This window comes from Mesoplodon bidens, assembly GCF_964165515.1.
Source record: "Mesoplodon bidens genome assembly, chromosome: 20".
Lineage (NCBI taxonomy): Eukaryota > Metazoa > Chordata > Mammalia > Artiodactyla > Ziphiidae > Mesoplodon > Mesoplodon bidens.
The window spans coordinates 11,328,926-11,345,128 of NC_138181.1; the positions used below are offsets into that span (position 1 = coordinate 11,328,926).

Here is a 16,203-nt window from a genome sequence, read left to right on the forward strand (position 1 = left end):
ATACTGCTGATGAATATAGATGCAAAAATCCTCAACAAAATATAAACAAACCAAACACAATATACAGAAAGGATCAAACACCATGATCAAGTAAGATTTAGTCCAGGAATGCAAGGATGGTTCAATATTTGAAAATCAATCAATCTGATACACCACATTAACAAAAGGAAGCATAAAAATCACATATTCACCTCAATTAATGCATAAAATTCATCTGACAAAATTCAACATCTATTCATGATAAAAACTCTCAGCAAAGTTGATATAGAGAGAACATATCTCAACATAATAAAGGCCATTTATGACAAACCCACATCTTACATCTACTCAGTGGTGAAAAGCAGAAAGCCTTTCCTCTAAAATCGGGAATGAGACAAGAATGCCCACTCTCACCACTCCTATTCAACATAGTATTGGAAGTCCTAGCCACAACAGTCAGACAAGACAAAGAAATAAAAGGCATCCAAATTGGAAGGGAGGAAGTAAAACTGTCACTATTTGCAGATGATATGATACTATATAAAGAATCCTTTAAGTCTCCACCAAAAAACTATTAGAACTAATAAATGAATTCAGTAAAGTTGCAGGACACAAAATTAACATACAGAAATCTGTTGCTTTTCTACACACTAATAATGAACTATCAAAAAGAGAAAGCAAGAAAACAATTGTGTTTAAAACTGCATCAAAAAGAATAAAATAGGGCTTCCCTGGTGGCACAGTGGTTGAGAGTCCGCCTGCCAATGCAGAGGACACGGGTTCGTGCCCCGGTCCGGGAAGATCCCACATGCCACAGAGTGGCTGGGCCCGTGAGCCATGGCCGCTGAGCCTGCGCGTCCAGAGCCTGTGCTCCACAACGGGAAAGGCCACAACAGTGAGAGGCCCATGTACCGCAAAAAAAAAAAAGAATAAAATACCTAAGAATAAACATAACCAAGGAGGTGAAAATGCTCTGAAAATTATAAAAGATTGTTGAAGGAAACTGAAGACGATATGAAGAAATGGAAAATTATCCTGTGTTCTTGGGTTAGAAGAATTAATATTGTTAAAATGTCCATACTACTCAAAGTAATCCAGAGATTTAATGTAATCCTTATCAAAATACCCATGACACTTTTCACAGAACTAGAACAAATAATCCTAAAATTTATATGGAACCACAAAAGACACCAAATAGCCAAAGCAATCTTGAGAAAGAAGAACAGAGCGGGAAGTATCATGCTCCCTGACTTCAAGCTGTACTACAAACCTACATTAATCAAAACAGCATGGTACTGACACAAAAACAGACACATAGATCAATGTATGAGAGCAGCCCAGAAATAAACCCATGAACTTACAGTTAATCACAACAAAGGAGGCAAGAAACAATGGAGAAAAGACAGTCTCTTCAATAAGTGGTGTTGGGAAAACTGGACAGCTACATGTAGAAGAATGAAATTAGAATATTTCCTTACACCATATAGAAAAGTAAACTCAAAATGGATTAAAGACCTCAATGTAAGACTAGAAACCATAAAACTTTTAGAAGAGAACATAGGCAGAACACTCTTTGATGTAAATTATAGCAATATTTTTCAAATCTGTCTCCTAAGGCAAAAGAAACAAAAGCAAAAATAAACAAATGGACCCTAATTAAACTTAAAAGCTTTTGCGCAGCAATGGAAACCATCAACAAAATGGAAAAACAACTAGTAAATGGGAGAAAATATTTGCAAATGATACAAGCAATAAGGGATTAATATCTAACATATATAAACAGCTCATACAACCCAATAGCAAAAAAAAAAAAACTAAACAACCCAATCAAAAAACAGGCAGAAGACCTGAACAGACATTTTCCAAAAATGGCCTACAGATGGCCAACAGGCACATGAAAAAATGTTCAACATCACTAATCATCAGAAAAATGCAACTCAAAACCACAATGAGATATCATTGTTATACACTCAATGTTATAGACAATCGTTTTATTTTTTATATTACACATATAAGTGATAAGAGAATTTGTCTTTACCTTACTGACTTATTTCTGTAAGCATAATACCCTCTAAGTCCATCTGCTTTGTTGCAAATGTCAGAACTTCATTCTTTTTTATGGTTGAATAATATTCCATTGTATGTATATGTATGTGTGTGTGTATATATCTTTATCCCTTCATCTGTTGGTGGACACTTAGGTTGCTTCCATATCTTGGCTATTGTAAATAATGCTGCTAAGAACATTGGGGTGCATGTAACTTTTTGAATTAGCGTTTTCAGGGGTTTTTTTGGATATGTATACAGAAGTGGAATTGCTTAATTATATGGTAGTTCTAATTTCAGTTTTTCTGAGGAATCTCCAACTGTATTCCATGGTGATTGTACCATGTATACAAACAGAAACAGACTCACAGATATAGAGAACAAATTTGTGGCTACCAGTGGGGAGAAGGAAGTGGGGAGGGGCAGGATAAGGGTATGGAATTAAAAAGTACAAATTACTATGTATAAAATAAGTAAGCAACAAGGTTATATTGTACAACACAGGGATATGTGACCATTATTTTGTAATAACTTTAAATGGAGTATAATCTATAAAAATATTGAATCACTATGTTGTACACCTGAAATTAATATATTATAAATCAACTATACTGCAATTTAAAAATCAGTCAATCAATCAATCAGGGGATGTAAGGTACACATAGGGAATATAGTCAATAATACTGTAACAAACAAAAATGAGATATCACCTCACTCTTGTCAGAATGGCTATCATCAAAAGGTCTACAAATAACAAATGTTGGCAAGGATATGGAGAAAAGGGAATACTTGTATACTGTTGGTGGGAATGTAACTTGGTGCAGACACTGTGGAACACAGTTGGAGGTTCCTCAAAAAAACTAAAAATAGGGCTTCCCTGGTGGCGCAGTGGTTGAGAGTCCGCCTGTCGAGGCAGGGGACACGGGTTCGTGCCCCGGTCCGGGAAGATCCCACATGCCGCGGAGCGGCTGGGCCCGTGAGCCATGGCCGCTGAGCCTGCACGTCCGGAGCCTGTGCTCTGCAACAGGAGAGGCCACAACAGTGAGAGGCCCGCGTACCACAAAAAAAAAAAAAAAAAAAAAAAAAAAGACTAAAAATAGAACTACTGTATGATCCAGCAATTCCACTTCAGGTATATATCTGGAAAAAACAAAACAATAATTTGAAAGGATACATGCACCCCAATGTTCATAGCAGCACCATTTACAATAGCCAAGACGTGGAAGCAACCCAAGTGCCCATCAACTGATGACTGGATTAAGAAGATGTAGTATGTATATATATATATATATATATATATATATATATATACATATATACATATATACAATGGAATATAACTCAGCCATAAAAAAGAATGAAATTCTACCATTTGCAGCCATAAGGATGAACCTAGAGAATATTATGCTTATGAAATAAGTCACAGAAAGAAAATACTTATGATATCACTTACATGTGGAATCTAAAATATACAAATGAATGTATATGCAAAACAGAAATAGACTCACAGATATAGAAAACAAACTTGTGGTTACCTAGGGGAGAGGGAAACAGCTAGGGACAAATTAGGGATATGGGATTAACAGATACAAACTCCTATATGTAAAATAGATAAGCAACAGGATATACTGTATAGCATAGGAAATTAGCCATTATCTTGTAATAACCTATAATGGAGGACAATCTGTAAAAATACTGAATCACTATGCTGTACATCTGAAACTAATACAATACTGTAAAACAACTATACTTCAGTAAATAAATATATACATATATACCAGGATGAATAAATTTTTAAAAATAATTATAATTGTATACCAACTTTGTAGGGTAACAGATGGTAACTGGACTTTTTGTGGTAATCTGAAAATACTGGTAAAAAAAATACTGAATCACTGCATTGTACACCTGAAACTAATATAATATTATATACTAATTATAGCCCAATAAATATGTTAAAAATAATAATAGGTTAAAAAATTAAAATGGGCAAATAATTTAACAGACATCTCACCAAAAAGGTATTTAAATAGCTAGTAGGTCATGAAAGATGCTCTACAGCATTTTTCATTAGAGAAATGCAAATATAAGCTAAAATGAGATATCAGTATATACCTGTTAGAATAAATTTAATCAAAACAGACAACATCAGGTGTTGACAAGTATGTGGAAAAACTGAATCATCATATATTGCTGATGGGAAATGTAAACTAATAAGTCACTATGGAAAATAGTGTGGCAGTTTATTACTATGATAAGCATAAACCTACCATACGACACAGCAATTTCACTTCTAAGAATCTACCCAAGAGAAAGAAAACTATATGTCCATACACAAATATTCATAGCAGAATGACTCAAAATAGTCAATATCTGAAAACAAACTTGAATTTAACTGGTAAATGGATAAACAAAATGTGTTATCCACATCTATTAAAAAATAAAAAAATTACGAAGTATTGATGAATGTTGCAAAATGGATAATCTTAAGTGAAAGAAGCTCAATTCAAAGTCCTACATATCACATATTTCATTTTTATGAAATGTCTAGAAAATGCAAAATTATAGAAACACAAAACAGATCAGCAGTTGCCAAGGGCTGGGGATGGAAGCAGAGAAAAACTGCACATAGGCAGGAAGGAACTTAAGGCAATCAAAATGTTCTAAAACTGGATTGTGGTAATGTTTACATAATTCTATTCATGTACTAATGATCATTGAGTTGTACACTGACAATGGGTGAATTCTGTGGTGTATACATTGTACTTCATTAAAACTGGTAAAAATAAAGTGTTATCAAAAGATGGGCCACTTATAAGCAAGGCTTGCTTTTTTGTATTTCTTTTTTTATCTCCTAAGGCTCTTAGCATGTAGTTATGCACACAAGTCCAGAGAAATATCTGTTAAATAAATCAATGAATAGGATGAAATATTGCCCTTTCTAACAAAATTAATAGAAGAAAGGGTTTATATTCTCTGAGAACTGGTAGGTACAAGGGTAGAGACTGAGGAAGCAGGTTTTAGTTAAAACAGATTCTCCTTAACCATTTTGGAGAAAATTATTCTCTTCATTTGAATCATCTAGATACCATTCAGGTAATACCCTAATTCTTTTACATTATATTTTCTCTTTGTACTTTAAAAAATGGTTTTACCATCAGGAAATGACAAATGTTAGACAAATTAGAACATTCTGATTTATATGTTTGCTTTTACCATCAAAACTTTAAATTCCTTATCAATAGTAATATTGGTTAGTTATATTCATACTATAATGGAATTGATGTATTTCACTGCTATGTAATAAAAAAAAGAAATTTCATATAACAACATTATGGAAAATCTCTTACATTTTCTACTTTTGAATTATCACTTGTATTTGCTTGGATTTTCTCTGGAAATATAATTTGTAGAAATGAATTTTGAAAACCTGAAGAAAGAAAAAAACCAGTTAATAACTGTGCTTTAAACTTGACTAAATATTTGTTCAGGTTCTTTTATAAGACTTGCTTATGCAAATATGAGTCATCACTGTGTACTCCTATAGAAATCTTGAAAACACTTTGTTTAAAAACAGATAAGATAGCTATGAAACACTAAAAGGGGGCATGGGGAGGTATTCAACTTATACAAAATTTGCTGTTCCTGAAGAAAAGTCAACAAATGAATTAAAAAATATCAAATATATACTTCAAGAAGACTTTCCTGAAATAAAAGATTTGAAACAATAGACTAGAAAGTACACTGCATTTCAGGAATAACTGATAACAATTAATTAAAACTGAGACATATTCTACTAAACTTATTGGATGTCTAAGATAAAGAAAGAATCCTATGGGCATATGAGCAAAAAGGAAAAGTGAAAATCATATTGGGCATAAGAAGAGAAAAGCAGGTTGGCTTGAGATTCTTTAAAAACATTATTCAATGTTAAAAAACTGAAGAACTATGTCTTTTAAAAAATATTCAGGAAAAGAAAGTGTGGACCCAAGAATTTTATACCCAGCAAAACTGTCATTCAAATATACAGGCAAGGGACAGCTATTTACAAGCAAAAAATCAAGGAAAATAGTTCACAAGTGCCTGTCACAAAAGGCAGACAAACTTCTCCCAATAAAGGCATCAATAGAGTTGAGGTAAAAGGCCTAGCTGTGAGCATTAAAATAAACTTAAATATAGAATATAGGCCAAAACAATGGTGGGAATCATCACTATTTAATAGGATGCAAGTGTTATAAACTATGATGACATAACAACATATTCAATAATGTCAGGAAGGGTAGCAGAAGAAGAGAATTACCATATGTGAATACTGTTTTCCTTAAATTTATTGCAGTGTGGTTCCCAAAAATGTTAAAAAGCTGAAAATAAAGTGGTAAAAGTAGAAACATATTGTTTAATGGTATAAAAGCACTAAGATTTTTTAAAGCTATAGTCATATAATAAAGAGGAGAGCATGAGGTGGAAAGAAGTAGTAAGAAATAAATTTCCTTACACTCACAGTGAGGAATCCCTAGTTACTACCTAAATTAAAATTTAAATCTATTATATAAAACAGATTATAAATATTCCAAATTAAGAGAAAAAAAGAGCATACAAACACAAGGCATCCAGAAAATAAATGAAAAAGTCACAGATTTTTATGGTGAAAAACATTTATCAAAAAAAAAGCATGAAATCAGAAAAGTATGATATAAATAAGAAGCACTAAGATTAAGTATCTCAGTCATATCAGTAAATGTGAGTAGGATGAAGTGACCAACCTAAAGAAAAACTCTCATACTGGAGACAGACTCTTATCAGCCCAGAGGCAGGACCAGAGTAATCTATGAACAACTTTACCTCATTCGTTTTCACCCATATATTTACCTTCCCAGTTTGCTGCCCTTGGAAGCCTAAAACTGCCTTCCTGTGTCTGTCACTTCTCTACAAATTTAATGTTTTCTGTTGAAGATAAGCTGGAACTCAAAGCTGCCATTTTGAGTTACTTTTGGTTTAAGTTTCTCCCATGATGCATGCTGTATGCATTAATAAGCTATTTTTCTGTTATCAAAAAAAAAAAGAAAGAAAAATTCTCAGATTGGATCCACAAAATCAAAACCCAATTACTCAGACCTTTGGTGGAATATTAAACACTGGCTTTAAACTAATAATGATTTTTTTTTTTTTTTTTTTGGCTGCGTTGGGTTGCGTCATGTGGGATCTTCATTGCAGCATGCAGGATCTTTCATTGTGACACTCGGGCCCTCAGTTGCAGCGTGCAGGCTTCTCTATAGTTGTGGCATGTGGATTTTCTATCTCTAGTTTTGGCGCTCGGGCTCCAGAGTGCATGGGCTCTGTAGTTTACGGCACGTGGGCTCTCTAGTTGAGGCGTGTGGGATCAGTAGTTGTGGCTCATGGGCTTAGTTGCCCCATGGCATGTGGGATCTTAGTTCCCCAACCAGGGATCGAAGCCACGTCAGCTGCATTGGAAGGTGGATTCTTTACCACTGGACCACTGAAGAAGTCCCCTAATGATGATTTCTGAGTACCTAAAATAAGACTGTGGTCCACTTCAGGAAAAGATATATGATTAGCAGAAGAAGTCAGGTGATGAATGGAAGTTATTAGGTTCACATCTATGAACACACTCATGAGTCTACAAGTTCATCCTATCATAATCTGCCCAATTATGGAACAGTGTGTCAAAACAGATATAATCAGTAACTTGTGGAATGCCCATCTTGTCTCCCTGACCCATAGAATGAGGATTGTTATGGTAGGGAGGGCCAAATGGAAACCTCTGAATATCACCTGCACCACCACCAAAACATTAAACCAAAAATCTTTCTATACCAAGAAAGTATATACAAGGGCAATGATTTCTGTTATTTTACTTGTTTGATCTGTGCAAATGATAGATAAGCAATAGAGAATGACAATGAGTTGTCTTAAGTGTAATCAGGTAATGATTGCAATAACTAATATTGTTCCAAATATGGTCTCTTTACTGAACCAAATCAACACAGGCATTGGCACCTGTATGTAGCCATTAATAGAAAAAGGTGCTGTTTTCTCTATCCCAATAAGCAGGATATGCCAGGAGCAAGTTTCCATTTTTGCTTAGTAGTGATGACGGTATACCTTCACCAATCATATTGCCTCAGATGCCTCAGATCTTTATCATCTGGTTCTTCTTCTACCTGGACCCTAAAAATCTCACTGTCTGTGGTAGATAGAATAATGCCCCCAAAGATGTCCTTTTGGACTGCTGGGACAGACATTCTGCTGCCTAGCCCAAACACCACAGTGGTATTTTCAATAGAATACTCTTCCGGTATAGTTCCCACAGTATCACTAGATATTCTTCCCTGCGTTGTGACCCTAGGCACATTGTAGCATCTATGTAGCATTTAAATCTGTCTCTTTGGTACTTTCTAAGGTTTTGTGATCCTAACATTCTTTTGTATGTGATATTATATATCTGGAAAACCCAAAAGAATCATCATAACTATTATTTTAAAAAGAGGATTTAGTAATGTGACTAGAAACAAAGCACATAAACCAATCATTTCCCTATACACAAATAAAATAGTTAGAAAATAACCATTTACAATAACAACAAAAAGTGTAAAATACCCATGTAAATAAATTCCTAAAGGAATATATATAATTTAAATTTTTAAAAAACTTTAAATTCTAAAATGGTTCATAAAAATAGTCAAATAAATTGAAAGCTATATCCAGTTCTTGGAATATAAAGATAGCAATTTTCTTTAAATTACTTTATAAATTTTATGAAATCCAATGGAAAAGTCCACAGGACTTTTCTGAAACAACATAAGATGACTCTAAAGTTCACATGCCCCCAAAAAAAAAAAAAAATAGAAATTGACCAAAATTTTCTGACAAAGAAAATTAGAGGGACGTAAGCTAGATATAGAAGGAAATTGCCTTCACTAGAAAAAGTACCAAAAAGCAAACATTAAAAATTGTAAATTATGAAATACTACAGAGAAATTCAAATAAAACTAGGTAACAAAGTCTATTATCACTACCATTTTCAAAAATGTTCTGAATGCCCTAGTTAATATGATAAACTGATAACAAGAAAGAAGGGCATAAATGTTAGAAAGGAAAAAACAATATGTCATTATTTGCAAATGATATAACTATCTACTTAAAAGTACTTAGAGAATCAACAGAAGAACTCTAAACTACTATAATTAAATCAACTGAAATAGGCATCATCAAAAAAAATTAATGAAATAGGATATATGAAAAGGTAGGCTTTCAAATCACTGGGGGAAATAGTCAATGGATAGTGGCAGGAAGACTGAATATCCATTTGAAAAGTAATTAAGTTGGATTCATACATATGTATATATATAAAGAATAAATAAAAATTATTTATATGTTTATATATATAATATGTACATAAATACATATATATTCAAAATCGATTAAGATTCAAAGCCCAGAAGTCTTAAAGGAAAAGATAAACATATTTGCATACACAGAAATCTTTTAAAAATCTTTAAAGATGTAGGAAAGATTGGAAGAAAATACAAAGTATAAAAGCCAAAGGACTGGGCTTCCCTGGTGGCGCAGTGGTTGAGAGTCCCCCTGCCGATGCAGGGGACATGGGTTCGTGCCCCGGTCCGGGAAGATCCCACATGCCGTGGAGCAGCTGGGCCCGTGAGCCATGGCCGCTGAGCCTGCGCGTCCGGAGCCTGTGCTCCGCAATGGGAGAGGCCACAACAGTGAGAGGCCCGCGGACCGCAAAAAAAAAAAAAAAAAAAAAGCCAAAGGATTAACATCCATAATATGATTTATGATTAGAGGTAGCTAACTCACTACACGTTTACCTCTTCTCTCAGTGAAAACCCTCTAAAAGTAGACAAAGGAAAGGTGCTATCATCAGCTAAGAGGTCTGAAACAATTTTCTGGAAGATAAGCTAACGATGGAAGTGTGATCACTGTTGAGAGATTCTAGAAAAACTCTAAAACAGAAATCAGATGTGATAGATACAATAGAAAGTATTCTTTCCCATTGGTATACTTCTTAGGAACTAACCCTAGACTTAGCCGTGTAACTTACTTTGGTCAATTAGATAATAGCAAATGTAACAGAAGCAAACCTGAAAAGTGCTTGTGCACTGTGGCTTGCCCTCTCACTGCCTTGGAATCCTGAAACCACATGTAAACAAGCCTGAGCTGGCCTACAGGAGGGTGAGAGACTATGTGAAAGGGAGCCAAGGGACCCTAGCTGAACACAGTCCAACAGACAGACCAGTGCGTGAGACCATCTGGATCATCCAGCTGCCAACCAACTCAGGAGCTGATGACAGATCCAGGAAAGAGCACCGATGAGCCACAGATTACATAAGCCAGTCCAAACCCGAACAACAGCCCCACCAGCCCACAGAATCATGTGCTAGAACAGAGGCTGATGAAGGTGAAGTTCTGTTTTAAATAGGGCTCACTGAGAAGATGGCATCTGGGCAAAGAACTGACAAAGGTGAGGAGGGGAACAAATGAATATCTTTGGCAGACCATCCCAGGAAGAAAAAGTATCAAACGTAAAGGTCTTTGGGAGGAACTGCCTGGCATGTTTGAAAAGCAGCAAGGGAGCTACTGTAGCTGGAGTAGCACGAGCAGTGAGGAAGAGAGTAAGGGGTGAGGCCAGAGAGGAGACAAGCTGCTGAGATCCTGTAGGGCATTACAGGTCAGAGTTAGCACTTTAATTTTTATTCTTGGTGAGATAAGAAACCATTGAAAGATTTTGAGCAGAGGGCGGCCATGAGCTGACTTAGATTTTAACAAAAAAACTTCATGTTGAGAATAGGCTGAAGGATGGTGTGTTAGTTACCTATTGCTGCATAACAAATTATCCCAAAATTTAGCAGCTTAAAATAGTGAACATTTATTAATCACTAGTGTCCTTAGGTCAGGTATCTGGGCACAGTTTAACTGAATGCCTCTGGCTCAGTGTCTCTCACAACGCTACAGTCAAATTGTAGGCCAGGGCTGCAACCATTTCAAGGCTTGACTAGCATAGGATCCACTTCAAAGCTCACGCACTTAGCTGTTGGCAGGCGTTGGGTCTTTCCAGGCTGTTAATGAGAAAGCTCAGTTCCATGCCACACAGGCCTCTCCATAAGGTTACTCACAATATGACAACTTGCTTCCCTCAGAACAAGGGCTCAGAAAAAGAGAGACTGAAAGCGGGCACCCAGGACAAAAGACACAGTCTTTCTGTATCCTAATCTCACAAGAGACATCCCATCATCCTGACCACATTTTATTCACTAGAAACAAACCATAAAACACAGCTCATTCCGCCTGCCGATGCAAGGAACACGGGTTCGTGCCCCGGTCTGGGAAGATCCCACATGCCGCGGAGCGGCTGGGCCCATGAGCCATGGCCGCTGAGCCTGCGCGTCCGGAGCCTGTGCTCCGCAACGGGAGAGGCCACGACAGTGACAGGCCCGTGTACCCTCCCTCCAAAAAAAGCAGCAAGAGAAACACAATTTGTTATGTACAAGGGAACTCCCATAAGACTATCAGTGGATTTTCAGCAGAAACCTTGCAGGCCAGAATGGAGTGGGATAGTATATTCAGTGTACTGAAAGAAAGAAAATTCCACCTAAGGATACCATACCCAGCAAAGCTGTCCTTCAGAATTGAAGGAGAGATAAAGAATTTCCTAAAAAAAGTTAGAGTCCATCACCACTAGAATGGCCTCACAAGAAATGTTAAAGAGAGTTCTTCATACTGAAACAAAAAGACACTAATTTTAAAAACTAAACATATCCTTACCATATGATCCAGCAACAGCACTCCTTGGTATTTACCCAAAGGAGTTGAAAACTTATGTCCACACAAAAACTTGCACACAGGTATTTATGGTAGCTTTGTTCATACCTGTCAAAACTTGAAAGCAACCAAGATGTCTTTTAGTAGGTAAATGGATAAGTAAACTGGTATATACAGACAATGGAATATCACTCACTGCTAAGAAGAAATAAGCTATGCAGCCCTGGAAAGACATGGAAGAGCCATAAATGCATATTACTAAGTGAAAGAAGCCAATCTGAAAAAGGCAACATACCATAAGATTCCAACTATATGACATTCTGGAAAAGGTAAAACTATGGAGACAGTAAAAAGATCAGTGGTTGCCAGGACTTAGCGGAAAGGGAGAGATGAACAGATGAAGCACAGAGGATTTTTAGGGCTGCAAAACTACTCTGGGGGATACATGTCATTATATATTTGTCAAATTCCATAGAATGTAAAACACCAAGAGTGAACCCTAAGGTAAACTATAGATTTGGGGTGATAATGATGTACCAGTGTGGGATCATCAATTCTAACACACATACCACTGTGGAGCAGGATGTCTATAGCAGAGATTGTACATGTGTGGGGACAGGGGTATGTGAGAAATCTCTGTACCTTTCTCTCAGTTTTGCTATGAACCTGAAACGCTCTAAAAAATGAAGTTTATTCGTTTTTAAAATGGTTTAAGATGGTAAATTTTATGTTTTGTATATTTTACCACAATTTAAAATAATTTTAAAACAAAGGTATAAAGAAGATGTGGCACATATATACAATGGAATATTACTCAGCCATAAAAATAAACAAAACTGAATTATTTGTAATGAGGTGGATGGACCTAGAGTCTGTCATACAGAGTGAAATAAGTCAGAAAGAGAAAAACAAATACCATATGCTAACACATATGTATGGAATCTAAAAAAAAATATATTGGTTCTGAAGAACCTAGGGGCAGGACAGAAATATAGACGCAGACGTAGAAAATGGACTTGAGGACAAGGGGAGGGGGAAGGGTAAGCTGGGACGAAGTGAGAGAGTGGCATTGACATATATACACTACCAAATGTGAAACAGGGAGATCAGCTCAGTGCTTTGCGACCACCTAGAGGGGTGGGATAGGGAGGGTGGGAGGGAAACACAAGAGGGAGGAGATATGGGGATATACGTATATGCATAGCTGATTCACTTTGTTATAAAGCAGAAACTGACACACCTTTGTAAAGCAATTATACTCCAATAAAGATGTTAAAAAGAAAAAAACAAAGGTAATGCATTAAAAAAAAAAGCAGATGGGTAAAATACCCATTAAAGTTCAAAATAGACCAATGGATTTTAACATAACATATTAAGAAAAATTCATTGATAGGTTTTAGATTCCACATTGCAACTAAACTTTACCATTTATCAAGTGTGCATTTGGTGCAGTATCCAAAGAGGAATACTGGTAGTTACCTGAAAAGGCTCATAAACTACTCCCTTTTCCAACTACATAAGCTGGATTTTTTTCATATACTTCAAACAAAACATTTGGCAACACACTGAATGCAGAAGTAGATATGAGAATCTAGCTGTCATCTATTAAACCAAACCTTAAAGAGATTCACAAAAATGTAAAACAATGCCACTCTAAATTCTTTATTTTGGAAAATACAGTTTTTATTTTTTAAATGTGTTACGTTAACATTTAATAGGTCTATTACTGTAATTGAGCGGGACCCTATGGGGCTTTCCCAGGACAGACCCCCCAGCCACCCACCCAATGTCCTCTGCCTGCCTCCTGTCTGTAGAAAAACTTTAGTCAAAGAATACATTCAATCAGAGAAGTGAAAAGAAAATGCAGAACCAAAGGAAAGCAGTCAAACAAGACAAAATAATAACAGTTTAGCCACTAAACACAGTCAAGGACCTTTAGTTCCTCTTCAAGAGCTATAGATAATATTCTGAGCCATGTCCTTTGAGCTGTTTTTCAGACACTGAAACCCTCACCAGGTGGGAGAAGTTAACTACATGATGACCAGACTGCAGCCAAGACAAAAGCTGCTCCATCTTGCACAATTCCAAGAACTGGCCTCAAGGAAATGGGAACCAACCCTGGAACTGAAGATTAACTGAACTTAATCAAGATGACACTGATCAGACCACCACATGACCAATTTCATGACTGTGGGAGCTGACTGTTCTACAGGTCGTAGCCCCCTCCCTCTGCCTATACATCCCTGAAACTCCCCTTTCAGAGCTCTTGCCCCCTGATCAACAACCAAGCTGGTTTTGGGACACGCATCTACCTTCTCCCCAGGTGGCCAGCCTCCTGAATGAAGCAACCTTTCCTTTCCTACCAATACCTGTCTCTCCAGTACTGGCTTTCGAGCCACGAGCAGCCAAACCTGAGTTCAGGAACATTACTGTTATTTTTTAACGAATTAATAAAAATTCTTAAATTTCTACATTAATTTCTAATATGACAAATACTGACGAATATAAGCAAAACATAAAAGCTGAGAACTTCAATAAGTTACATTTTTGTTCATTTCTTTGCTGAAAGAAACATTCCGAAAAGTTTCAGAAACACTGTATTTAAATGTTGCAGGTGTTATGGTGAAGGTGTGTCCCCCCACCCCCGCTTTCCTATTGAAGCCCTAACCCTCAGTGTGATGGTATTTAGCAATGGGATCTTTGGGAGGTAGTCAGGGTTAGATGAGATCATGAAGATGGATCTCTCACAATGGGTTTCACGCCTTTGTAAGAAGAGACAAGTGAGTTTGCTCTTTCTCTCTGCTCACAAAGAAGAGGTCACGTGAGTACACAGCAAGAAGGGAACGGTCTACTAGCCAGGAAGAGAGACCTCACCAGAGCCCCACTAGGAGAGCACCCTGATTTCAGGCTTCCTGCCTCCAGAACTGTGAGAAAATAAATCTCTGTTGTTTAAGCCACCCGGTCTAGGGTATTTTGCGGGGGGAACGGGGGGTGCCGTCCGAGTTCAGCAGTGTAGCATGTAACAGCAAAATAACTGGAAACAATCCAATAGTCCTTTAATAAGAGAACTGGCTGATAAATTGTGGTACCTCCAAGCCACAGAACACTATGCAGATGGGGGAGGAGAAGACAAGATATTCCATGTACTGACACAGAATGGGAAGATTCAGAACAGTGTATAAAAAGGGAAGGAAAATAAGAACATATCTTAAAATTTTACTTGCATCTAAATCCCCCCTTAATATATTTTAAAATTTTGAGGATTCTCTGTAACCGTTCCCCGTATTGTCACAATGTCAGCAAGTGTTGCAGGACAAGTTATTGAATGCAGGACAAATTATACTGAAACAGATGATATCTGAGGAGACGTAGTTTTCTGGAGTTTGAGTAGAGCTCATGAAGTTTCTGGGGTGCTTCTGAGCGCAAGAAATTGTGAGGTAGTTTTGTGAGTGCCTAACAGACTTACAAAAAATGGCTGCCCCAAACCCAGATTCAGAGAGTCAGAGCGTCAGAGATTTAGTCCTTGAGCTTATTAAAACTATCTTCCTCTCTCGTGACTCAGTTCTGTATCCCTACGGAGCGCCTAAAAACGGCCTGCTTTCCTGACTGGCAAAAGAAACCCAAAAGCAGGGAAGGGCGCCGAGTTTTCAATCGAGTCGAGGCGCAGTTTGACCCAAGCAGGTACGCGTGGGAAGAAGGAAAAGAAAAATCTTCCTCCTCCCCCTACCGGAGTAACAAACAGGGCACCCTCGGGCTTACCGGGTCTTGACGTTAGCAAGCCACGGAGGCCCGCTAGCAACAACATCAGGCGGAACATTTCTTGACCCCTGCCTTCCAGCGGAGACTTGAGCCCTACTGCCGTTGGCCGTCCGTGAGCGGCGTTCTCGCGAGACTGCGGCACCTACCGGAGCGCCCGGTACTCAGCGCCCCGTCCACCAATCGCCTGTAAGGCACGCCCCCTTTATAGTCGTGCGTCCGGGTCCGCAGGGAGCTCTTTTCCCAGCAGCCCGCTCTACCCGATGGCCAGTTGTCTGGAGGTCCTCTACCACCCCAGCCCTCTCCGTCGCGGTCATCGTCCCCCACAAACTTTACGCTTCATGTGGTAATATTTATTGTGCGCTGTTTTGTATCAGACACTACTTGCTGAATTTAAAACTATGTGCATACGCACACACACACACGAATTACACATTCATATTTCCTAAAGCTGAGGTTTTTTAATTAAAACAACAACAAAAATCCAGATAGATTTTAAAACGATTCCAAGAAAGGGAAAAGTGAGTAGATTTTGGTATCTTCGCAAAGTACCTGCTATGGTTTTTTTCCATACCCACTGCCCAAATACACCTTGTAACCAGGCTGTGTCTACTTTTTCCCCCA

At 37.4% G+C, this 16,203-nt stretch overlaps 1 protein-coding gene across 2 annotated transcripts in view; it reads right to left on the reverse strand.

Annotated features, from left to right (window-relative positions):
- The window catches only part of ADAM32 (ADAM metallopeptidase domain 32), a 177,831-nt gene extending 162,142 nt beyond the window's left edge, over positions 1-15,689 (reverse strand). For both annotated transcript variants that reach the window (XR_014014083.1, XM_081220688.1), the window contains exons 1-2: positions 15,583-15,689; positions 5,376-5,455 (exon numbers count right to left, since the gene is read on the reverse strand). Coding sequence is in view for 1 of the 2 variants with exons in the window: in XM_081220688.1 (XP_081076814.1) it covers positions 5,376-5,455; positions 15,583-15,640 (138 nt within the window). In the remaining variant the exon portion in view is untranslated. The remainder of the gene's footprint in view (positions 1-5,375; positions 5,456-15,582) is intronic.
- Positions 15,690-16,203: the final 514 nt, after the last annotated feature.